This window comes from Globicephala melas, chromosome 7 (genome assembly GCF_963455315.2).
Source record: "Globicephala melas chromosome 7, mGloMel1.2, whole genome shotgun sequence".
Lineage (NCBI taxonomy): Eukaryota > Metazoa > Chordata > Mammalia > Artiodactyla > Delphinidae > Globicephala > Globicephala melas.
In genome coordinates this window covers 50,893,153-50,918,030 of record NC_083320.1, presented here as the reverse complement: position 1 = coordinate 50,918,030, position 24,878 = coordinate 50,893,153, and the positions used below count along the sequence as shown (strand labels likewise).

General features: G+C 37.8%; 1 protein-coding gene across 9 annotated transcripts in view; it reads right to left on the bottom strand.

Moving 5' to 3' along the window:
• PDE1A (phosphodiesterase 1A) overlaps positions 1-24,878 on the bottom strand; it is a 350,907-nt gene that overhangs the window by 26,397 nt on the left and 299,632 nt on the right. For all 9 annotated transcript variants that reach the window (XR_009564587.1, XM_060302177.1, XM_060302179.1 and 6 more), the window contains exons 12-14: positions 15,642-15,723; positions 13,062-13,182; positions 11,860-12,005 (exon numbers count right to left, since the gene is read on the bottom strand). Coding sequence is in view for 8 of the 9 variants with exons in the window: in XM_060302177.1 (XP_060158160.1) it covers positions 11,860-12,005; positions 13,062-13,182; positions 15,642-15,723 (349 nt within the window). In the remaining variant the exon portion in view is untranslated. The remainder of the gene's footprint in view (positions 1-11,859; positions 12,006-13,061; positions 13,183-15,641; positions 15,724-24,878) is intronic.

Here is a 24,878-nt window from a genome sequence, read left to right as displayed (position 1 = left end):
ACACTTGATAAATGTTAATTGAGTAATATTGTTTTAAATAAAGTCAATTTAACAATCAAACTTTATTTTTAATTTCTCTTCTGAAACAACTGCAAAAGCTGTTTGTCTTGTTGTGCTGATGCTGTGAACTGTTAACTTATCTGGTTTTGTTCCCACTGGTCACCATGGTCCATGCCCATTCAGACAAGTAGACATAGATATTATTAGAGAAGTACCCAGAAACAATGCATACACTCTTAGTCTTCAGATTCATAAGCCACATCCATCAATGGGACAAAGTTTCTTGGAAAATACTTAGTCAAGTTCTATACTTCCCCACTCATACCTCCAGAAGATATCTAGGTTTCTCATTTCCTGGATATGGACTGAGGTTTTTACCAAGAGTAGCAAGAAGGATAAGGGTAGCCTTCAGAATGGAGGTGGCACAGGTTTGACTCATTGTTCCAGTGGCAATTTTTTCCATTCCTATGGAACCAGAGGAAGATGGGAGAGAGAAGAGAGTTGGAAGATACAAGAGGGCTAGAAACTTACAGCCTCTGAGACAGGACCCTGGGTTTAGCCAGACCTGTCACATTTTGGGTTATTTCTAAGTGGGAAAGTATGAAAGATTTTATAGATAAATTAAGGCATCTAGGAGTAGAGGAGACCTTGTCTCCTCAGAATTCCCATATCTGGAATTCTGAAAGGTAGCAGCAAGGTAGGTGCTCTCAAGTACAAGGACTGGAGTAGTGGCTATATGGAAGGTCAGGGTAAAGAGCCTGGGAGAACCCTGCAGTCTTCAGTCATATGTAAGGAAGAGCAGCCTGTTCTCAGGCCATGAGAAGCATCAAGAGGAAAGAAGAATGAGAGAGAGTAAGCAGGCTGGGGAGAGCAAAGGTTTGACAGCCTATAATGGTAGAAACAAGGGGTCCCATGTGAGAAGCAGGAGCTAATAATTGCCAGAAGCAGAGGGGAGGGTATAGGTCTGGGAAGATGAGAGGGAGCGTGTCCAGAAGTCAAACAAGGACTGGTACTTATCCCAAATCCATAACACCTCATTAGTCTCTGGGGACTTTGACGTTATCTAAAGAAGAAGGAAAAGGAGGTTAAAAAATCTGAATTTTTCCTCCTCAGTATCCTAAATTGACCAGGCTTACTCTGATTCAATTAAAACATTTGACTGATAAGCTTATGCTTTCTACAAACATGTTACAAAGGGGACTTCAGCTGGAAACTATGTTTGGTCACAGAAAAATAATGGAAGTTACATTATCTGTGCATCTGGTTTGTGGCCTAAGAAATAGTATAGTTATATACTATTTGAAAAACTTAAATACTTAATAGTTTTTAAAAATCTACACAGTACTTGGATACATTTTCTTCTGTCTCATGTTTTCTGTCAGGATCCAAGAAAACATCTCTGCTGAATGAGACAACAGCTATTTGGGTCATCATGGATAATTCTCAAAAAACATGGCATTGAGTGGAAAGCTAAACATAAATGAATTTATATGACATGATTCCATTTTCACCAAGTTTTAAAATAAGCAAAACTAAGCTATATATTGTTTAAGGTTATACAAAGGTATAATTATCACAAAATTCAAGGTAGTGATTAGATCATGGAAGGAAGAGAAGGAAAGAAATGATTAGAGAAGGACGTATAGAACTACTAAGGCATGGCACAATATTCTATTTCTTGGCCTAGATGGTGGGTTTCCTCCCTCTCTCCCTTTCTCTTTTGTTCCTTCTTCCTTTCCTCTGTTCCTCCCTCTCTCCCTCTCTCCCCCTCTCTGTCTCTCCTATTTTTTTTTCAACATATAATTGTTTGAATTTCGAATTCATGACAGTCACTGTTCTAGGAGCTTGGAATACATCAGTGATCAAAACAAACATCCTTGTTCTCATGAACCTTATTTTTAATGGGGTAAGAGAGACAATAAAAATTAAGGCTAATAAGGCAATTATTTATAGACTAGACAGTGTTGTGTTATGGGGAAATAGTTGGTGGGGGTTATCGGGGGCAAGGGAGGAACATGGGTGGAATTTGAAAATTTTTTCCAGGGGAGGAGTCATTCATTGACAAGGTGACAGCTAAAGCTGGACTTGAAAGCAGAGAGGGAGGCAGCTATGTTGTATTTGGGGCAGAGGCGTTTCTAACAATGATGCCGGTACAAAGCTCTTAAAGCAGAAAGGTATCTGACATGTTGTAAGACAGGAAAAAAAAGAACAGTGTGGAGGTCAGTGTGTCTGGAGTAAGGCAAGCGGGTGAGGAGAAGAGAAATGCAAATTGACTCAGCAAGATAAAGGAGGTGAGGGTGGATCACAGAAAGCTTTATGGGCAGCAGTATGTTGCACCAAGACCCAATTGTTACATTTCAGAAATTTTACAAACTATTTGTTAAAACTACTTCTTAAAAGTAAAATTATATAAACTTACAATTAAATAAACTGTATTCAAAAAAAAGGTGATAAATACTCAGAACTCATCATTGCCTAATTATTTTGATACATTTTACTATTATCTGTGTTGCGAGGTTATTTCTACCATATCTGTAAAATGCAAATATATAACATGCACCTTTTCCCAACTCCATGTTTAGAGAAATTATATGGATAGCTTGAAACTGGCCATGGTGGGGATATTCACACCATGGATATCATCAAACTTTCCGAATCGGGGCTCAAATTATTGTTTTATTGATGTCTAAAATGGTGGAGATAATGATAAAAATAGAGATTGAATTTAAGACTGTGTCATGTCTATAGCTGATACATTATAAATAGCACAAAAATTGAGGGAATTTTCTTCCAGCATTCAAATGCCACTAACCAATTAAACGACCAAGAAACCATTTGCATCTCTGATGAACAAGTAAAGTTGATATATGCCTTCTATGTTTTCTAAGTTCTGACATATATTTATGTACTTTCATCTTACTCCTTGATAGAAATGAAAATATCAGTCTGAATGACACCCATTTGTCTGTTGCAACCATAAGTCGACAATGGACACAAGAGTTTGTCAAAAATCAGTGAAAGCATTCTGTGATAATCAATTAGCTGTATAGAATTTATAATAGATTATTGTATATTTTATTATTACTTATAAATTATGTGCTACTCATTCTTTATATTAATAAACCTGTATAGTAATAATAAACCTGTATATACACACACATATATATACATATATATATGTGTATATATACATACTTTTTTTGAACTAGTTGTTAAACTTTGCCAGCATACTACTTCTTTGTAGGCCACTATAATGATTGTCTATTATAAGAATGTACACTTTGTTATTTACTTATAAATAGTGCATATGTTTTTATGTATTCCTTTTCAGTATACTATATTTCACAATTAAAAAAAATAAAAAACTGGGCTTCCCTGGTGGCGCAGTGGTTGAGAGTCCGCCTGCCGATGCAGGGGACGCGGGTTCGTGCCCCGGTCCGGGAAGATCCCACATGCCGCGGAGCGGCTGGGCCCGTGAGCTATGGCCGCTGAGCCTGTGCGTCCGGAGCCTGTGCTCCGCGACGGGAGAGGCCACAGCAGTGAGAGGCCCGCGAGCCACAAAAAAAATAAATAAATAAAATAAAAAAATAAAAAACTAAATAACTTTAAAAATCCTATGTAAACACTAAGGAAATTGAATCAGCAGATAAAATTATCCCACAAATAAAACACTGGGCTTAATGGTTTTTAAAGATAGTTCTACCAATTTCACACAAGCTCAAGAATTTTAAAACTCCAACTCATTTTATGAGGCTAGTATAACCTCAACACTAAAACTAGACAAGGTCAGTATGAGAAAGAAAAATAACAGCTAATCTCACCCACAAATATAAATTTTATAATGCCAGCCAAAGTAATACATACACTTTTACAAAGTTAATACCTAACAATTAAGTTGGGTTTATCCAAGGAATACAAGATAGTTCAAAATTAGAAAGTCTATTAATATAATTCACTGTATGAACCAATTAAAAAGAAAAATAGTGAATTATTTTAAAAAGCTACAGAAAAGACATTTGTTAAAACTAAACACTTTATTTTAAATTTATTTTCTTAATATTGATGGGAAATTAACTTCATAAAGAACAGATCAAAGAAAGTAAGAAATATCACACTTATGCTGAAACATTAAACATCTTCCCTTTAAATTCAGAGACAAGCTGAATGCCATTATCACTTCCATCTCAGATCATTCTGGATAAACTTGCTAGTGCAGTTGACTCAAGAAAAACAATTATAAAAGATATACATTTCGGAAAGGAAAAAACTGTCATTATTTGCAGAAGATAAGTATTCAAAGGCAAATTGGATTTGTATACACCTGCAAGAAATACTCATTCACAAAATCAATAAAAAATATTAAATACTGATGGAAAATCCAACAAAATATATTCAGAAATTTAAAATATAGTTTTGTTGATTATAAATATTAAGTGATTACACAACATATTATATGCTTAGTATGGTGCCTAACATCTAATATCACTACCAAATATTTTCCATCATCATTACTATTATTATTATCAAAGAAAAATGAGCTTTCTGAGAAACATGAAAGAAGACATAGGAATGATAAGATATATATGAATAGGATGACTCAATACCATAAAGATGACAATTCTCCCCAAACTGATATCAAAGAAATTCTAATCAAAATCCTATTTTTTTCCTTCGTTTTTGGTGGAACAGATGAGCTACTAAGCCAAAAGCAGGTCTCAAAATGCTCAAATGAATAATATTATATTGAACATATTCTATGACTCTCAAGCAATTATATAGGAAGTAAGTCACAAAAAGAAACTAGAAAACACTGCTATGTTTGAGATTTTTAATACATATTCTAAAATGTCAAGCTTGCCTTAAGCTAGCTCTAGGTTTCCTTCTGGTTCTAAACAGCTGTGATTTGGGCACAGTGCAACTCCAGTAGTGTCTCAGTTCCAATGTTGCTTCCTTTTCTCACTTCTTAATCATCTTTGAGCCTAGTATTTTGGGGTCTGAATCAATATCAAATAAATCAGAAAATTACTCAGTACAGTAAAAAACATGGTGCATTCCATTCCAGACTGACCACCCAGATTTCATTCTGGGACATAACTAGTTTTCTCAAGTACACATTCTCTTTGAGAAGATGGAAAAGAAAACAGATCTGGGATTGATTTATGGTTTTTATTCCAATCTAGGTGGATTTGGTGGACCTGGGTCAATTTGGAATTCTTGTGTCTAAAGAGGAACCAGTCTCTCAGGTGACTTACAAAAGCAACCCTTCTGCTTCAAGGGAGAACAGATATTTGTGTTTGCCATTCAGGTACTGTTCTAAACAAAACCTAATCTACTCCAGCTCAGCTTCAGACCAAGGTGTTGCTCATGACGCAGGATGGCAGGCCACCAGTGAAAATGAGTTACTTTTATATGGCACTTTAAAATGTATACATTTCTTTCCTGTATAGGACTTCCTTGATTGTTAATTGGGGGCATCTCTCACCCACTGGCCATCAGTATAGGCAAATGTACTCTTTTATTTTTTCTCATTTCCTTGGTGCCTTGTTCTCAAAGCTGCATCACAGACATTCAAAACTCTGGAGCATAAATGCGGATTGGTCAGAATTTATGGGAATGTCTGCTCCTTCATTACGACAAATAGGATTTTCCCAATAATAACATGTACTGAGGGTAAGAAAAGTTATGTAATTGGCCTGAGACTCCATAGGTAGAAATAGAAAAGTGACTTTCCTCACCATTTCCCTCCACCTGCCTCACTAGAGGACAGTCACACACCCTCTTAAAATCTCCTGTTTGCTCTTAAGTAATACAGAAAAACATAGAGACTGGGCAGACACTTAAGATGCTGAGGAAAGCTGAATAGATGATGAAGGCATTTTCCTCACACTAAATGGATACATTTAACCAAAAACAGTTTGGGTTGGAGGAAAGAATTTTTTCCTTTTTGTGTTTGCCATTCACTGGCTTTACTTTTTGAAAACACACTGTGTCCAAAAGGAATGCATTTACATACAACATTCTTAAACAGATCGTTCTCAGATCCTTAATAGAAGGCTTACTGAATGAAATGACTCTTTAAAAAAGTGTTTTGTTTTAGTGATGACCTAGGAGCTGCATACCTTGGGGCCTAAGCATCCAGACCTTCTACTGCTCTAGGATTAGTGGGATGTTTTTGAGACAACTATGAAATATAGTTTCAGAGCCGGCATGATGGTGACCAAACATCCGGGATTCTGCTCAGAACCGTGATGTTTAATCAAGCATCATATAACCTGCTTATTTTCATCTCAATGCAATAAGGAAAACTTCATCTTCAGTATATTTAAGACCAGAGGTGATGGCAAGGGGAAATTACAATGGCAGTATCTGATACACACTGATTTTAAAATAGATGTCTATTTTAGTTGCTGTGCTTTCACAGCAGATCACATTTTAAAATTTTTTATTATGAAACATTCTATTCATAAAAAATGGATATTTACATATATAAAGCATATATGTTAGGTATAACCATAATCACCAAATGAACATGTATGTCTAGAACCCAACCAAAGAAGTAAAATATTACTAACTCCTAAATAAATTCTCCATCCTTTCCCTAGATTCTCCGTTCTGAATATTTTTCCCATCATTCTTTAGTTTTATCATGTGTGTATTCTAAAACCTATTATTCAGTTTTTAGTTTTTTTAAACTTTCTATAAATGGTATCTTGCTATATTATAGCAGCTTGCATATTTTGCTTAATATTATTTGTGTCTTTCATCCCTGTTGATATTCACAGTGAAGTTTTATTTTTCTTAACAGCTGTATGCTGGTTCATAATATGAATATGAATCACAGCTTATGAATTCATTTTACTGTTGTTTGCAGATTTTTGCACTCATGAACAATGCTGCAATGGATGTTTTGCTCATGTCTTCTGATGCACATGAGCAAAAGTCTCTCTAAGGTAAAAATACAAAAGTGAGATTGTTGGGAAATATGGCACGTGCATCTTCAGCTTTTTTTTTTTTTTTTTTGTGGTATGCGGGCCTCTCACTGTTGTGGCTTCTCCCATTGCAGAGCACAGGCTCCGGATGCGCAGGCTCAGCGGCCATGGCTCACGGGCCCAGGCGCTCCGTGGCATGTGTGATCTTCCCGGACCGGGGCACGAACCCGTGTCCCCTGCATCGGCAGGCGGACTCTCAACCACTGCGCCACCAGGGAAGCCCCAGTTCATTTCATTTTTACTTTTCTTCTTCAAAATCATACATAAGGTTTTCCTATCTCTCTTGGACCCAAACCAATGATGTGACATCATGTTACCCATCTAACACATTGCCTACATTATTCCCACTTGCCCAATTTCCCTGTTTCACTTGCCTCCTGTTATTTCTTGCATGTCAGCCAAGCTCCACATCCCAGATATTGTGCTAGTCATTTCCTCTTTCTGAAAACTTATTCCCCCACCTCTTATGCCAGATCTCCCCATAAGTCTTTCTAACCTCCTCCATGTATTTATTTACATTATCACTTTCTCAGTAAAGCCTTTCCTAGCCACCTTATTTAAAACTTCAATCCTGCTCCTAATTCCCATTCTTTCATGAAGGTAGGTATTATTGTCTCTTTAGTTTTTTACTGTATCCCAGAAGCACAGTAAATAATAATTACAATAATAAAAGCCAACTCATGTAGTAGCTACTATTTTAGGTACTTGTAAGCAGATTACGTAAATCAACTCATTTAATTCTCCCAAAAACCGATGTGGAGAGAGAGGACTTCCTGTTAGAGTGATGTAAAGAGGCCAAGGGTTTCCTCTCCACAGAAAACAAGTATACAGTTGGAAAACATTAACAAAAACAACTATTCCATCACACCGGAAATCAATCAAGGCAACACAACACTCTGAGAAGCATTTACTGAAAAATTTCTGGAGATTCAGGTAAGAACAAGAGAAACCTGTGACCTTCTTGCCTGGAGCTACTCCCAACCTCCTCCGCCAACCCCAGCTTGAGAGTGGAAAACAGCTTTGCTGCCAGAGGAGGTAGACTCAGTTTGGGTTGGGACAAGAGAGAAACAAAACCCTGTTTTCTCCAACATAAAGGTGGATTTAGTTTAGAATAAATGGGGAAAACCCACAGCTTTGCAAGCCTGAGATTGTGGTCCAAGTTTGGGGTAACTGGTAGACCAGCAGGATTTAACAGAAAAATCCTAGCAATCAAAGAGCCCTGGAAGGGCTGAGATAGCTCTCCACTGATTATCTGAGGAACATCTCTGACTGGCTGAGGAAGAACCTTGAGAGGGTCTTCCTGCACTAGTTTGATCTTTCAAAACAATGTTAGAAAGCAGTCTCATATTCTTGAATTTCAAGAAGATGTTTTAAATGTTAATTATTAAATATAAAGTCTGTATTTCTAAAACTTTAAAAAATATCAGTTACAAAGTTTTCTAAGGTTTTTGTGTTATTTGATGGAAAGGTAAAATTATTGGTTAACCTCTTTGTTATTTACTATTGATTATACATTTAAAATCTTCTAATTAATTATGAGAATAATAGGAATAGAGTGCAAATGTTTCAAACCATAAAGGAAATAAATTAGGATAGAACAAAAACTTAAGCAGTAAAAATGAAGGCAAGAAAAGTGGGAAAAAAAATAGTAGATTAGGACTATCCCTCTGAATTAAAAAAATGGACGGATATTGAATTTTCTTGAATGTTCTTTCTGCGTCCTTTGAGACGCATTTTTCACCTTTTATCATTAATATGGTGAATTGCAGTAATAGAATTTTTAAATGTAAAACCAAATTTGCACTTCTGGCATAAACCCGATGTAGTAATAAATTCAGTCTGCAAACCTATGACTTCAGTAGAGGTAAACAGGTGCGCTCAGGAGAGATTGTGGCTCCAAAGTTTCCTTATTTCTCTGAATTTCTGTTTTATCTTTATTTGGACAGGTCCTAAGGGTGTCAATTTCTTTTCAACAATATTTCATCCAGCATTGTTAGTTGTTTTTACCATATTTCTTTAAGTTTATCTAGATCACCATTGCATTGGAAATAGAAACCGAGTGTACAATTTTAAAAATAATGAAAATTGGACATTATTTGCTTTATTCAAACTATGTGTACTCTACACAAATACCCCTTGGAAATTATATTATCAAAATACTTTATAATTTTAATTTGCTTAAAGCCAGACTTCCTGTGCTCAAATCTTGGTTCTACATTTTCTAACTGCAGAACTAAGTTATTATTACTCAATTCCAGAAATGTAAGTTGAAAACTTTATGCAAATCTAAAATTTACCTCTGTGTGCAACACAACATTCAATAGATCACAGTGCCAGAAAGTTTATTAGGAAGGGAGCAATTGTAGCCCTAATACAATTTTGACACAATGTTTTCTTTTATGACAAATAGGTTCCAGGTGATGGGTTGATATTTGGGGTTCACTGTTGTTCATTTTAGTTAAAACTTTCTTAGAACAGAGTGTATCTTGGTCAATTGGATTCTTTGGATTTGTTGAAGATAAATATTTCAAGTCAATTTTTTCAAACTTTCTTGAAAGATATGGGACAGTAAAATAGGAGGGAGTGGGAAAAACCTTGGGGTAAAGAATCAGTTTTGACTCTAGTGCTTAGAAGCTGTGTGATCCTCGGTTTCCAAAAGTATAAAATGGGGATAATACTTTCTACTTCACAAGGTTGTAGGAGAAAATAGGACAATGCGTCTAAAATGCCTGGTACATAGGAGGGGTTTCAGAAATCTTGTTTCCCTCCTCTCTTCCCTTCATTGCTGAAAATCTAATATATTCATTCATTTTCCTTTCTGAATGAATATATTCAAAGTGAAGTTTAAGCATTCATTCTTTCATTCAAAACCACATTCAGTAAATAATTTTACAGCACCTGTAGTATGCCAGGGACATGCCAGCTCTGAGAAATAATGACAATACAATAGATATTGTTCCTGTTTTCAAACAGCTTATGGTCTAGCGATTTATATCTTATAGTGCTTCAGGGTCAATATCATGAGTATAATTTGTTCATATAGAGGGGAAATTCTAGTCACTTGAAGTCTCCAGTTAGATGGGTTTGAAAATGTTTTAGTATGGTCATCTGGATCTTGTATTGTGTGATGTTTTTTATTGAGTGACAATAATGTATGACTACAAAGACCCTTCGTAAGGGCCAGGAATAGCTATATAATTGCAAGGCGCAGTGCCAAATAAAAATAAGGCCCCTAGCTCCAAATTTTTTAAGAATTTCAAGATGATGATACTAGAGTATTTAATTATGCATAGGCCATTCTGAGTGGGGGGTGGGGGAGGAACTGTGTGATCACACAGGTTATACATCGAGGAAGCGGTCCTTGTAATGGCTGTATAGAGCCACAAATGTTTGGGAAACTCTGTTTCCTTTCAACTAAGATCAGACTTAAGTGGCTGGGAGAACACAAGTTACAGACTCAGATGAAGGCATTAGATTGGTATTTTTAAAAGTTTTCTAATAGCAGAGGTGGAGAAATAATGCAGCCCCATTCAGGATTAACTAACTATTTAATTAAACAAATATTTACTGAGTGCCTGTGATATGCCCAGCACTGTACCAGGAGCTGAGGAAACCCTGGGAAACACAGTAGACCACAACCCGACTTTTGAGGATTGTACGTTCCCATGTGGAAGACAGAGGATAAGGAAAGGAATAAATCAACATCATTGATTATGGACTAGTGATACCACTTTGAAATGACTAAACTGGGTTTGAATAGGGGAAACCAGGACAGAGGACATTACTTTTAGTGGTCAAGGAGGGTCTTTTAGGTGGGCGGCCTAGCATGGGGTTTTAGGGCACTGCATTTGTAGAGGAAGAATGAATTTCAGCTCCTTCACTTACTAGTTGTGGGATTTGAGGCCAGTCACATAACTGTCCTCTGCCTCAGTTTCCTTATCTGTAAAATGGGAATGATAACAGTAAGATCCATGTGAGAATTTAAAAAGTTATTAAGTACTGTGTTTTTCAAATTAGAAATAAAATACAGATTGCAGAGGGAGGAACACTCCAGCCAAGGAATGAATCAGCCAGCCAAGAAGGAATCAGCCTTGCAAAAGCTCCAAGAGGAGAATTCCTGGCTGAAGAAACAATCATTGCAAAGGCCCTGGGGTATTATAAGAACCTGCCAGAATGCCACTGTGCAGGGAGTATAAAGCATGAGAGAGATAGGTCCATGGGATGCAGCATGAAAGGAGATGGGCCAGATGTGGAATTTGAAAGCTAATTTCCTGCATGAAGGATAATGACTGATACTAAATCACATGCCTTGGAAACCAAATAGACTAATTAATCTGAATAAAAAACATGTCAGAAATACAGAGCTAGCCTCCCATTTGTTTTCTTTGGTAGCCGATTACAAACGATTCTCCCAACTCATCCGTGAACCTGTCAGCCAAAGAAGTAACTTAGCAAAGCTGAAAAAAACATAAACTCAAATCTCTAACACTAAGTGTTGCATTCCTAATGCAACACAAAACTACTTGGAAAGCCTAAAACACAGGATCAAAAGCACCTCTAGAAATGAACAGGATGTTACTGTGCCACATAAAGTCTTGTTGCTCTTTTATTGTCCCATCCTTCACATCCACTTCACTGCCACCCATGTCAATACTTCTGCAGCCCACATGGCACAAACAGAGCAGAATGTCTTTTTATTTAACATACAAACCAATTTTCTTATGAATAGTCAAAGGGTAGCCAAATTCTAAACACCTCCAAGGGCTTGCATATTTTATAAAAGAAGAAATCTAGGGGGAAAAAATCCAACATCTCAGAGGAGGAGTTAGGACAGAGAGAGATGGTAGTAAACCTTCATAAACAACCGTACCTTGAGCAGCTAATTCTTTCCACCTCTCTTTGTTCTGCTGGATGATGTCCGCCAGGTTATTTTTGAAGCTCTTCAGGTCCACGCTTGCAAGGGAGTAGTCTGGGGAATAGGTTCCATCATTCATGGTGCCTTTCATATTTGATCGTCTAGAGGAATGAGAAAGATGTGATAACATAAAGGTGCTTGAGCTAATAGTAACCACCAAAGAAAACAGGAAATACCAAGGGCAGTATATGGGATGAGGAAGCAAAGCCTGAAACACGTTACAAAACCAGCTACAGAAGCAGAAAGGCAGCTGCTCAGGCCCAGTTTTGAGCACCTGTCAGAGCTGCTCACCTCCTACCTTCCTCCCCTCATGGAGAGGGCCAGGCTCTGTTGGGATTCCCAGAGCAGCAGGTCAGGGCCCACATGTATTATGGGGTGCGGGTGGGTGAGGCCTAATTAGAGCAGCAGACCCTTGAGATGAGCTGACTTAGTGGTGAGTCCACTGGTGAGCAGCACAGCGGCATCATCATTCTGGAGCTAAAAGTGGGGTAATGGTCCCTGCCCTTCCGTCACCATTTAATCTCTAGGATAATGTGGATCTTTCTCAGGTAGAACATTCCCTCAGTTTCCTCATTAGGGCAACATTTAGGAAATGCTGGTATGTTATTTGGAAAAACTATGTGTTCAGATGGACAAGAATTTAGCATAATTTTTCTGCAACTGGAAGTTTTAAATAACATCCCTTAACACATTTATCATTGAAAAAAATCTAGATTGAAATATTTTAAGTTACATGTTATACAGATCCACTGTATTCATGTCATCTAAAAGGCTAACTTTGATGTAGGCATCTTTCTAGACATACAATTGGGCTGTGATTGATTTGTTAGCAAGCCAACACAATGCCCGTCTCCCAACTGCCCACCACTACCAGACATGTTACTATATCCAGGACATAATTCATACATTTTAATGAAAATTAAAATAATATTTATTCTCTTGAGTATTGAATACAATTCTGTTATACTCCTTAGTACTTTGATATTTTTTGTAGTGGACATCAAATTCCTAATTTCAAAGGCAGATGCAATATATTGTAGAGCCATTAGGTGGCAATACTACCTAATAATTCTTCTAAGAATTTCCTGCCTAATGTAAGGAATAATAAAGATAATCATAAGTAAAAAGGAAAAGATGCAAAAAAGAAAACATCAAACCTGCTTGCTCCATAGGAAGGAGTTTTGGTTTTTGAGTCTTCCTCTATAAGAGGAATAATAATTTTCTCTGTTGAGTCTGTCAGAAGAGAAAATGTTGGCTCTACTATGAAATCAATGAAACCTACAAAAGCAAAAACATAAATAAATATATTCAAGTGTTACAATTTCCTGAATTCTAACATTAGTAATAATGCAGAGATTCTGATGCTCCTGATAACAAGTTTCAACTACAACATTGGTTCAGCTTACCCCTTGCAATTTTTTTTTTTTTTTTTCCCCCAGTATGCGGGCCTCTCACTGGTTGCGGAGCAGAAGCTCCGGACGCGCAGGCCCAGCGGCCACGGCTCACGGGCCCAGCCGCTCTGCGGCATGCGGGATCCTCCCAGACCGGGGCACAAACCCGTGTCCCCTGCATCGGCAGGCGGACTCCCAACCACTGCGCCACCAGGGAAGCCCATTGCAATTATTTTTAATCCAATAACACAATCTTTAGAGAGAGTTTAACTGTTCTACAAAATCATCTCTCAAGCAGTGGAAGTGATACAATTTAAGCTTGCTAACTCAAGTGTATTGGGTTTCCTACTTAATATTCAGCCTCATCTTATTGTTAACAATAATTTCAGCTCTAACCAGAGTCAATCTATTTTCCTCTGTTAACGAGAGGGATCACTCTTCTTTCTGAAAGGTCTTCATTTGTTCGTTGAATTTTATTATTGACTAACAAGAAATAATATGTAAGCTCCAAAGAAACTAAATAATTGAAGTTTTTTTCTCAAGCCACAGGAAGGCAGCCACTTTTTTTTCTCACACTGTATCAGTCAGAGCTTTCTGCCAGTGTGTTAATATTTCAAATTGCTCTTTATTATTCCCAGGATGTAAAGCTTTAAGTTCGCAACGTGTGGGCGTATTCTGTTAAATCAGAACAGAGAACAGCATTAATCCCGCCACTTTGAGATGACAGGATTGAATAAAGAATTTTACATTGAAAGTACTCATCAAACTAGAAAATGACACACACAGAGAATGGGGCACGGTCCTTTCGGAGCATTTACCACCTGTGTTTAGGTGGAGGAGGAGACAAGCTCTGTGTACATTCAACACCCGAGGTCCCAGGAGAGGTGTGGTGCTGGAAATCAAGCACTTGTTGCCTTAAACACAACTGGGAGCAACAGACTACCATCTGAATATAAGAGAACACTGCGGGGATGCTTTTTAAATGATAGTGTCCTGGGAAATATCTATATTTAAAAAGTATCCTATCCATCAGAAACTTGGATAAAGTAATTCACATTTCAAGTAATTGTATTCACCATAGCATACATTAAGATGCATTTTTTTTTTTTTTTTTTTTGCGGTACGCGGGCCTCTCACTGTTGTGGCCTCTTCCGTCGCGGAGCACAGGCTCTGGACGCGCAGGCTCAGCGGCCATGGCTCACGGGCCCAGCCGCTCCGCGGCATGTGGGATCTTCCCGGGCCGGGGCACGAACCCGTGTCCCCTGCATCGGCAGGCGGACTCTCAACCACTGCGCCACCAGGGAAGCCCTAAGATGCATTTTTAATTCAAAAATTTCAATAGTTTTGTGTTTGAATTGATGACTTCAAGTTGAGTCAATGTTAATTGACCACCAGGGTGTTCTTTCACGTTTTGTCTATGGTTTTAAATGCCTGGGATCTAGAGACTATCAAATGAGTCACCTCTACTAACATGGCAGCAATTTACATTACGGCAATAAGCCTCACACACTTCTATTCTTCTCAGCTTGCCCAAGGAGGTCCTTAACCTGACATATTCACAACTTCTAAACGATGAGAGTCACCTGTGTTATGGTAGCTAGGAAAACAGCTGTTGGAACATGGGTAGGAAGAGGGGAAAGGTGAGAGCAAGAAGCTTTCTGACAGCTGACCACCACTTTGTAGGAGGTGGTACCAGACCAACTAGAGAGGTAAGGCAGTCATCCTTATATTTATTGATCATATAGATCAGTAATGAAGATGCTGGCCCAGGGAATAACTATTACAAATATATGAACCATGCAGCATAGCAATAATATGTTTTAATCATGGGCTGGACTTGAAGTCTCCAATATAAGCGCAAATGAAAAGGATAAATATGGTTGGGAGCAATATCATTTTACAGATTTCCTGTTGTTGGCTTCCCTATTCATATCATAAGAATTTTTTTCCCAAAAGAATATGAGCTAGTATATTAAGAATATTATGCAAACAGTGATAACAGATATATTAATATTTTCATTGGATTGTCCTAAATACAAAGGATTAAATTACAGAAAATAATCAGCAACAAAACAAGAAATGCTGTCTCTTGCAAAAGAAGAAAGTCCTCTATTTTGTAAAAGGATTACAAAGAGAATAACAATTATTATTCACTAATACTGCTTTATTGAGTTCATTTTGTGAGAATGTTTCAAAATTCTTCATTCACCACCATATAGATCAGTCTAAAGATCAAATTCATCATGAATATGGAGTGAGGTTTTCATGGGTGAACAACATCATGTATCCATTTGAAAACTGACAGGCACACACCCGCTCTCCACAACCACCAATCCTCAGTATTACCTATTTGGGACTGCGCCACCATCGTTGACTTCCGATCACAAAGTGGGGAAAATGGAAGCCCTAATTCAGCTTCTTTATCTCCCTGTGGAAAGGAAAGCCCATTAGTACAGACTTGGTGTGGAGAAACTAAAAGCAGCTTAGATAAAAAGGCTTAAAAAGCTGCATATTTTATTTCTTAATTAGCATTGTGTATTTATCACAAAACAAAAAGCTATTGTTCAAGTTCATATAATTTTACTCACATGGTCTCCTTTTGGGGATATGTTGCATATGGCACACATTGCAGAAGTAAAAAAACATGAACATTTTCAGCATCTAGAGACTCCACATTGGTATTACAACCCCTTGATTATAAAGAGACAAACCTTTGCTCTTTGGAATTTTCTAAAGTCACCATAAAATAGTCATCTCGGTGTGTTATTTGGCATTTAATTAACAATCCATCTCATGGATTTTTCTGCTTCATTTTTCATGCCAAATACATCAGCAGACCTTCAGTATCAAGAATTCATGATTGGACGGCTTTTTAAATTTAAAAGTGTATGAGCATTTTGAAACATCTTTTTACTTATTAACCAAGTTTTACTGAATCTCCTACAGCAAGTAATGAGGAATATCTGCAACATTCTTACATTCTATGTGCATAAATTTTATTTTAATGTATTCTTCTCAGAGAAAATTGAAATGTCAATGATTTTTTATTATTTGGTCTTATCAATTGTAGATTGAGCACAAAGGTTAAAGAATTCCATTTTTGTTTGGGTTAACATCATAATTAGATTTTCGTTTCCTGAAATAAAGGTGGCTGCTCTGGACAAAGCTTTATTATGATAAGGTTTATCAAACATTGGTTCTTTGCATTCAAGATGTGCTCACAGAGAAAAAGGAGGTAGGATACTTCACTTGCCCCATTCACTTCAACTGCCCAGACATTTGAAAGAATGCTTTGGGTTCTATTTTCTCCTAATCTGTTGGTTGTATACCTTCATGGGGTACACTGGCCTTGCATAAGACCACAACTTAGAATATACGGTTGAGATCAGGGGACAAAAGGGAGTGGCCTTTACTTTGTAGCAGAGCCCATATTACAAGGCAAACCTGTCTGAGAACTTCAGTTTCCTTTGCTTCCTCTAGCAGCTTTTCATCATGATCTTTACAACTTTATGTCAACATGTGGCTTTAAAGTTTTTATTGATGATGTTTTCTAGTGCATTTACGCTAAACTATGCCTCTGATTAGAAGGGAGAGAAAGTTTGAAATGAGAATTGCTTGGAAAAATCTAGATACAGTCACCAAAGAAGTAGGCAAAGTAGCTACAAATAGGAATGTCTCACTATGTCATGACTTAGAGAAAATAGGGCAAGAATTTCTGTGACCTTTCCCAGCAAGCCTCACCATTCCCCAAGAGAATAACATCCATTCCATTTGGAATTAATATTTATACTTGGCTTAAGGGACAGATGCGGGGGGGGGGGCAGAAATTACTGTGTCATTAGCCTTGGAGTCACAAGACGCAGAGCTAAATCACTGCTGTTCAACAGGCTGTCTCTGTTACTTCAGACACATCACAGACTTTGCCGAAATGAATTCTCTGTTACCCAACTCAGTGATTTCGGTTGACTTGTTTTTAAGAATAAGGATATAATAGTATCTACCTAATAGGGTTATCGTGAGGTTATCTAAAATAATTTATGTGAAGCCTAAGGACACTGACTAATATATAGTCAATAGTCATTAAATGTTAGCTAATAAGAATCATAATTCATAATACTAGCTAAAACACAGAGCTGTGCAAATTAGAGGTATTTATGAAGTCTAATGCACATCTTGGATGGTATTAAACCACAAGGAAAAGGATTACTACTTAATTTACAGGTAATGGGGAGGCATTGGCTTTTCCCCTCTTTATTCTATATGGAATTGACATAAGAGGAATTCTACTTTTGAAACACTAATTTGTTGGCAGTGTGGGAGATGGCTTGGGGTAAGTTTAGGGTGAGGCTTGTGCTTCAAACCTGAATGAAAAGGAGACTTTGGGGCCACTAATAGAAATAAGATGATCTGGATGAGGGCTTGATTTGAAGACTATTATGAATTTGATTTTAACATGTTGAGAATAAAGTGAAAGAATAATATTAATAACTTGCTAAAATATAGATGATATTACTATTATTAAAGTAGAAATAAGGCTACTCATAGACTTCATGGGAAATATGATACTGGGGATTCCTTTTTTTAAAATTTAATTAATTAATTTTTTTATACAGCAGGTTCCTATTAGTCATCTATTTTATACATATTAGTGTATACATGTCAATCCCAATCTCCCATTTCATCCCCCCCACCCCACCCCGTGCTTTCCCCCTTGGCATCCATATATTTGTTCTCTACATCTGTGTCTCTATTTCTGCCTTGCAAACCAGTTCATCTGCACCACTTTTCTAGATTCCACATGTATGCGTTAATATATATATATTTGTTTTTCTCTTTCTGACTTACTTCACTCTGTATGACAGTCTCTAGGTCCATCCACGTCTCTACAAATGACCCAATTTCATTCCTTTTTATGGCTGAGTAATATTCCATTGTATACATTACCATATCTTCTTTACCCATTCTCCTGTCTATGGGCATTTAGGTTGCTTCCATGACCTGACTATTGTAAATAGTGCTGCAGTGAACATTGGGGTTCATGTGTCTTTTTGAGTTATAGTTTTCTCTAGGTATATGCCCAGTAGTGGGATTGCTGCATTATTTGGCAATTCTATTTTTAGTTTTTTAAGGAATCTCTATACTGTTCTTCACAGTGGCTGTATCAATTGACATTCCAAACAGTGCAAGAGGGTTCTCTTCTCCACACCCTCTCCAGCATTTGTTGTTTGTACATTTTCTGATGATGCCCATTCTAACCAGTATGAGGTGATACCTCACTGGAGTTTTGATTTGGATTTCTCGAATAATTAGTGATATTGAGCAGCTTTTCACGTGCTTCTTGGCCATCTGTATGTCTTCTTTGGAGAAATGTCTGTTTAGGTCTTCTGCCCATTTTCTGATTGGGTTGTTTGTTTTTTTAATATTGAGCTATATGAACTGTTTATATATTTTGGACATTAATCCTTTGTCCATTGATTTGGTTGCAAATATTTTCTCCCATTCTGAGGGTTGTCTTTTCGTCTTGTTTATAGTTTCCTTTGCTGTGCAAAAGCTTTTAAGTTTCATTAGGTCCCATTTATTTGTTTTTGTTTGTATTTCCATTACTCTAGGAGGTGGGTCAATCACAGATCTTGTGTGATTTATTTCAGAGTGTTCTTCCTATGTTTTCCTCTAAGAGTTTTATAGTGTCCAGTCTTACATTTAGGTCTCGAATCCATTTTGAGTTTATTTTTGTGTATGGTATTAGGGAGTGTTCTAATTTCATTCTTTTACATGTAGCTGTTCACTTTTCCCAGCACCAGTTATTGAAGAGACTGTCTTTTCTCCATTGTATATCCTTGTCTCCTTTCTCATAGATTAATTGACCATAGGTGCATGGGTTTCTCTCTGGGCTCTCTATCCTGTTCCATTGATCTATATTTCTGTTTTTGTACCAGTACCATATTGTCTAGGTTACTGTAGCTTTGTAAAATAGTCTGAAGTCAGGGAGTCTGATTCCTACAGCTCCGGTTTTTTTTTTTTCTCAAGATTGCTTTGGCTATTTGAGGTCTTTTGTGTTTTCATACATATTTTAAGAGTTTTTTGTTCTAGTTCTGTAAAAAAATGCCATTGGTAATTTGATAGGGATTGCACTGAATCTGTAGATTGCTTTGGGTAGTATAGCCATTTTCACAATGTTGATTCTTCCAATCTAAGAACATGGTATATCTCTCTATCTGTGACATCTTTAATTTCTTTCATCTGTGTCTTATAGTTTTCTGAGTACAAGTTTTTACCTCCTTAGGTAAGTTTATTCCTAGGTATCTTATTCTTTTTGTTGCAGTGGTGAATGGGATTATTTCCTTAATTTATCTTTCTGATCTTTTGTTGTTAGTTTATAGGAATGCAAGAGATTTCTGTGCATTAATTTTGTTTCCTGCTACTTTACCAAATTCATTGATTAGCTCTAGTAGTTTTCTGGTGGCATCCTTAGCTTTCTGTATGTATAGTATCATGTCATCTGCAAAGAGTGACTGTTTTACTTCTTCTTTTCTGATTTGGATTCCTTTTATTTCTTTTTCTTCTCTGGTTGCTATAGCTAGGACTTCCAAAACTATGTTGAATAATAGTGGTGAGAGGGGACATCCTTGTCTTGTTCCTGATCTAGAGGAAATGCTTTCAGTTTTTCACCATTGAGAATGCTGTTTGCTGTGAATTTGTTGTATATGGCCTTTATTATGTTGAGGTAGGTTCCCTCTGTGCCCACATTCTGGAGAGTTTTTATCATAAATGGGTGTTGAATTTTCTCAAAAGCTTTTTCTGCGTCTATTGAGATTGTCATATGGTTTTTATTCTTCAATTTGTTAATATGGTGTATCACATTGATTGATTTGTGTATGCTGAAGAATCCTTGTATCCCTGGGATAACTCCCACTTGATCATGGTGATATGATCCTTTTAATGTGTTGTTGGATTCTGTTTGCTAGTATTTGTTGAGGACTTTTGCATCTATATTCATCAGTGATATTGGTCTGTAATTTTCTTTTTCTGTAGTACCTTTGTCTAGTTTTGGTATCAGGGTGATGGTGGCCTCGTACAATGAGTTGGGAGTGTTCCTTCCTCTACAATTTTTTGGAAGAGTTTGAGAAGGATGGGGGTTAGCTCTTCTAAATATTTGATAGAATTCACCTGTGAAGCCATCTGTCCTGGACTTTGTTTGTTGGAAGATTTTTAATCACAGTTTCAATTTCATGACTTGTGATTGGTCTGTTAATATTTTCTACTTCTTCCTGGTTCAGTCTTGGAAGGGTATACCTTTCTAAGAATTTGTCCATTTCTTCCAGGTTGTCCATTTTATTGGCATAGATTTGCTTGTAGTAGTCTCTTATGAGGCTGTGTATTTCTGTGGTGTCAGTTGTAACTTCTCCGTTTTCATTTCTAATTTTATTGATTTGAGTCTACCTCCTCTTTTTCTTGATGAGTCTGGCTAATGGTTTATCAATTTTGTTTACCTTCACAAAGAACTAGATTTTAGTTTTATTGATCTTTGCTATTGTTTTCTTTGTATCTATTTCATTTATTTCTGCTCTGATCTTTATGATTTCTTCCCTTCTACTAACTTTGGGTTTTGTTTGTTGTTCTTTCTCTACTTCCTTTAGGTGTAAGGTTAGATTATTTGAGATTTTTTTTGTTTCTTGAGGTGCGATTGAATTGCTATAAACTTCCCTCTTAGAATTGCTTTTGCTACATCCCATAGGTTTCTGATCATCTTGTTTTCATTGTCATTTATCTCTAGGTATTTTCTGATTTTCTCTTTGATTTCTTCAGTGATCTCTTGTTATTCAGTAATGTATTGTTTACCCTCCATGTGTTTGTGTTTTTATGTTTTTTTTTCCTGTAACTGATTTTTAATCTCATAGCATTGTGGTCAGAAAAGATGCTTGATATGGTTTCAATTTTCTTAAACTTACCGAGGCTTGATTTGTGACCCAAGATGTGATCTATCCTGGAGAATGTTCCATGTGCACTTGAGAAGAAAGTGTAATCTGCTGTTTTCAGATGGAATGTCCTATAAATATCAATTAAATCGGGGCTTCCCTGGTGGCGCAGTGGTTGAGAATCTGCCTGCTAATGCAGGGGACACAGGTTCAAGCCCTGGTCTGGGAGGATCCCACATTCCGCGGAGCAACTAGGTCTGTGAGCCACAACTACTGAGCCTGCGCATCTGGAGCCTGTGCTCCACAACAATAGAGGCCGTGATAGTGAGAGGCCCGCGTACTGCAATGAAGAGTGGCCCCCTCTTGCCACGACTAGAGAAAGCCCTCACAGAGAAACAAAGACCCAACACAGCAAAAATAAATTAATTAATTAATAAACTCCTACCCCCAACATCTTCTTAAAAAAAAAAATCAATTAAATCGATCTGGTCTATTGTGTCATTTGAAGCTTGTGTTTCCTATTAATTTTCTGCCTGGATGATCTGTCCATTGGTATAAGTGAGGTGTTAAAGTCTCCCACTATTATTGTGTTACTGTCGATTTCCTCTTTATAGCTGTTAGCATTTGCCTTACGTTTTGAGGTGCTCCTATGTTTGGTGCATATATATTTATAATTGTTATATCTTCTTCTTGGATTGATCCCTTGATCATTATGCAGTGTCCTTCCTTGTCTCTTGTTACATTCTTTATTTTTTAAATCTAATTTATCTGATATGAGTATTGCTACTCGAGCTTTCTTTTGATTTCCATTTGCATGGAATAACTTTATCCATCCCCTCACTTTCAGTCTGTAGGTGTCCCTAGGTCTGAAGTGGGTCTCTTGTAGACAGAATATATATGGGTCTTGTTTTTGTATCCATTCAGCAAGCCTGTGTCTTTTGGTTGGAGCATTTTTTTTTTTTTTTTTTTTTTTTTTTGCGGTACGCGGGCCTCTCATTGCTGTGGCCCCTCCCGCCGCGGAGCACAGGCTCCGAATGCACAGGCCCAGCTGCCACGGCCCACGGGCCAGCCACTCCGCGGCATGTGGGACCCTCCCGGACCAGGGCAGGAACCCGCGTCCCCTGCATCAGCAGGCAGACTGTCAACCACTGTGCCACCAGGGAAGCCCCTGGTTGGAGCATTTAATTCATTCACGTTTAAGGTAATTATCGATATGTATGTTCCTATTACCATTTTCTTAATTGTTTTGGGTTTGTTTTTGTAGGTCCTTTTCTTCTTTTGTGGTTCCCATTTAGAGAAGTTCCTTTAGAATTTGTTGTAGAGCTGGTTTGGTGGTGTTGAATTCTCTTAGCTTGTCTGTAAAGCTTTTGATTTCACCATTGAATATGAATGAGATCCTTGCCAGGTAGAGTAATCTTAGTTGTAGGTTCTTTCCTTTCATCCTTAAAATATGTAGTGCCACTCCCTTCTGGCTTGTAGAGTTTCTGCTGAGAAATCAGCTGTTAACCTTATGGGAGTTCCCTTGTATGTTATTTGTCATTTTTCCCTTGTTGCTTTTCATAATTTTTCTTTATCTTTAATTTTTGTCAATTTGATTTCTATGTGTCTCAGCATGTTTCTCTTTGGATTTATCCTGCCTGGGACTCTCTGCACTTCCTGGACTTGGGTGGCTATTTCCTTTCCCATGTTAGGGAAGCTTTCAACTACAATCTCTTCAAATATTTTCTCGGGTCCTTTCTCTCTCTCTTCTTCTGAGACACCTATAATGCGAATGTTGTTGCGTTTAATGTTGTCCCAGAGGTCTCTTAGGCTGTCTTCATTTCTTTTCATTCTTTTTTCTTTATTCTGGGCCACATCAGTGAATTCCACCATTCTGTCTTCCAGGTCACTTAACCGTTCTTCTGCCTCAGTTATTCTTCTATTGATTCCTTCTAGTATATTTTCCATTTCAGTTATTGTACTGTTCATCTCTGTTTGTTTGTTCTTTAATTCTTCCAGTTCTTTATTAAACATTTCTTTCATCTTCTCTATCTTTGCCTCCATTCTTTTTCTGAGGTCCTGGATCATCTTCACTATCATTATTCTGAATTCTTTTTCTGGAAGGTTGCCTATCTCCACTTCATTTAGTTGATTTCTGGGGTTTTATCTTGTTCCTTCATCTGGTACATAGTCCTCTGCCTTTTCATTTTGTCTATCTTTCTGTGAATGTGATTTTCGTTCCACAGGTTGCAGCATTGTAGTTCTTCTTGCTTTTGCTGTCTGCCCTCTGGTGGATGAGGCTATCTAAGAGGCTTGTACAAGCTTCCAGATGGCAGGGACTGGTGGCGGGTAGAGCTGGGTGTTGCTCTGCTGGGCAGAGCTCAGTAAAACTTTAACCCACTTGTTTGCTGATGGATGGGGCTGAGTTCCCTCCCTGTTAGTTGTTTGGCCTGAGGCAACCCAGCACTGGAACCTACAGGCTCTTTGGTGGGGCAAGTGGTGGACTCTGGGAGGGCTCACACCAAGGAGTACTTCCCAGAACTTCTGCTGTCAGTGTCTTTTCCCCCCAGTGAGACACAGTCGCCCCACCCCCACCCCCCACAGGAGATCCCACAACACTAGCAGGTAGGTCTGGTTCAGTCTCCTAAGGGATCACTGCTCCATCCCCCTGGGTCCTGATATGCAAACTACTTTGTATGTGCCCTCCAAGAGTGGAGTCTTTGTTTCCCCAAGTCCTGCCAAAGTCCTGCAGTCAAATCCCACTAGCCTTCAAAGTCTGATTCTCTGGGAATTCCTCCTCCCATTGCCGGACCCCCAGGTTGGGAAGCCTGACGTGGGGCCCTTTGCTCCAGTGGGTGGACTTCTGTGATATAACTGTTCTCCAGTTTGTGAGTCACCTACCCAGTGGTTATGGGATTTGATTTTATCGTGATTGTGCCCCTCCTACCATCTCATTGTGGCTTTTCCTTTGTCTTTGGATGTGGGGTATCTTTTTTGGTGAGTTCCAGTGTCTTCCTTTTGATGATTGTTCAGAGTTAGGTGTGATTCTGGTGCCCTCGAAAGAGGTAGTGAGTGCACATCCTTCTACTCTGCCATCTTGAACCACAATTTGTCTGAAGCAAAGTCCTGGAGTGACACCCCACTGTTTGCAGCAGATGGCAGGCAGGACACCAGGGCAAGACAGAGCAACAGCCTTCAGTCAGGGATTCTTAATTGATGTATGCAAAGATGATCCATTGATTTTATTAGTTAAGGTGTTGGTGATATTTTAAAAGATGTAGTTTTATATCACTTAAGTTCTTTGACCTGAAAATTATTGTTTCGGCCTGCAAAAGGCATTGTGATGATTTACCTTCCATGAGCTAAATTTCATGGAATGCTGGATAGCAACATTTTTATCTAGGACTTAAGCATATGACAGACATATGCAGGGTTGATCTTCCTACAGATGAAGTGGGAGATTCTATATTCTATTTGCTTCTTGTACTCCACAATTGATTTAGAATATTAAGTTTCCATTGCTAAGCACATTGAATGCTATAGTGAAGTAATTATTTAACTTATTTATAAATATTTCAAAGTGTCATTTATTCTTTAGGGTGAATAAAGACCATGAGTGCAAGATTAGTAAGGGGCCCTGTAGCCAGACTATGAGGGAATCAGAAATCCAATAGGACAAGGGAGGTTC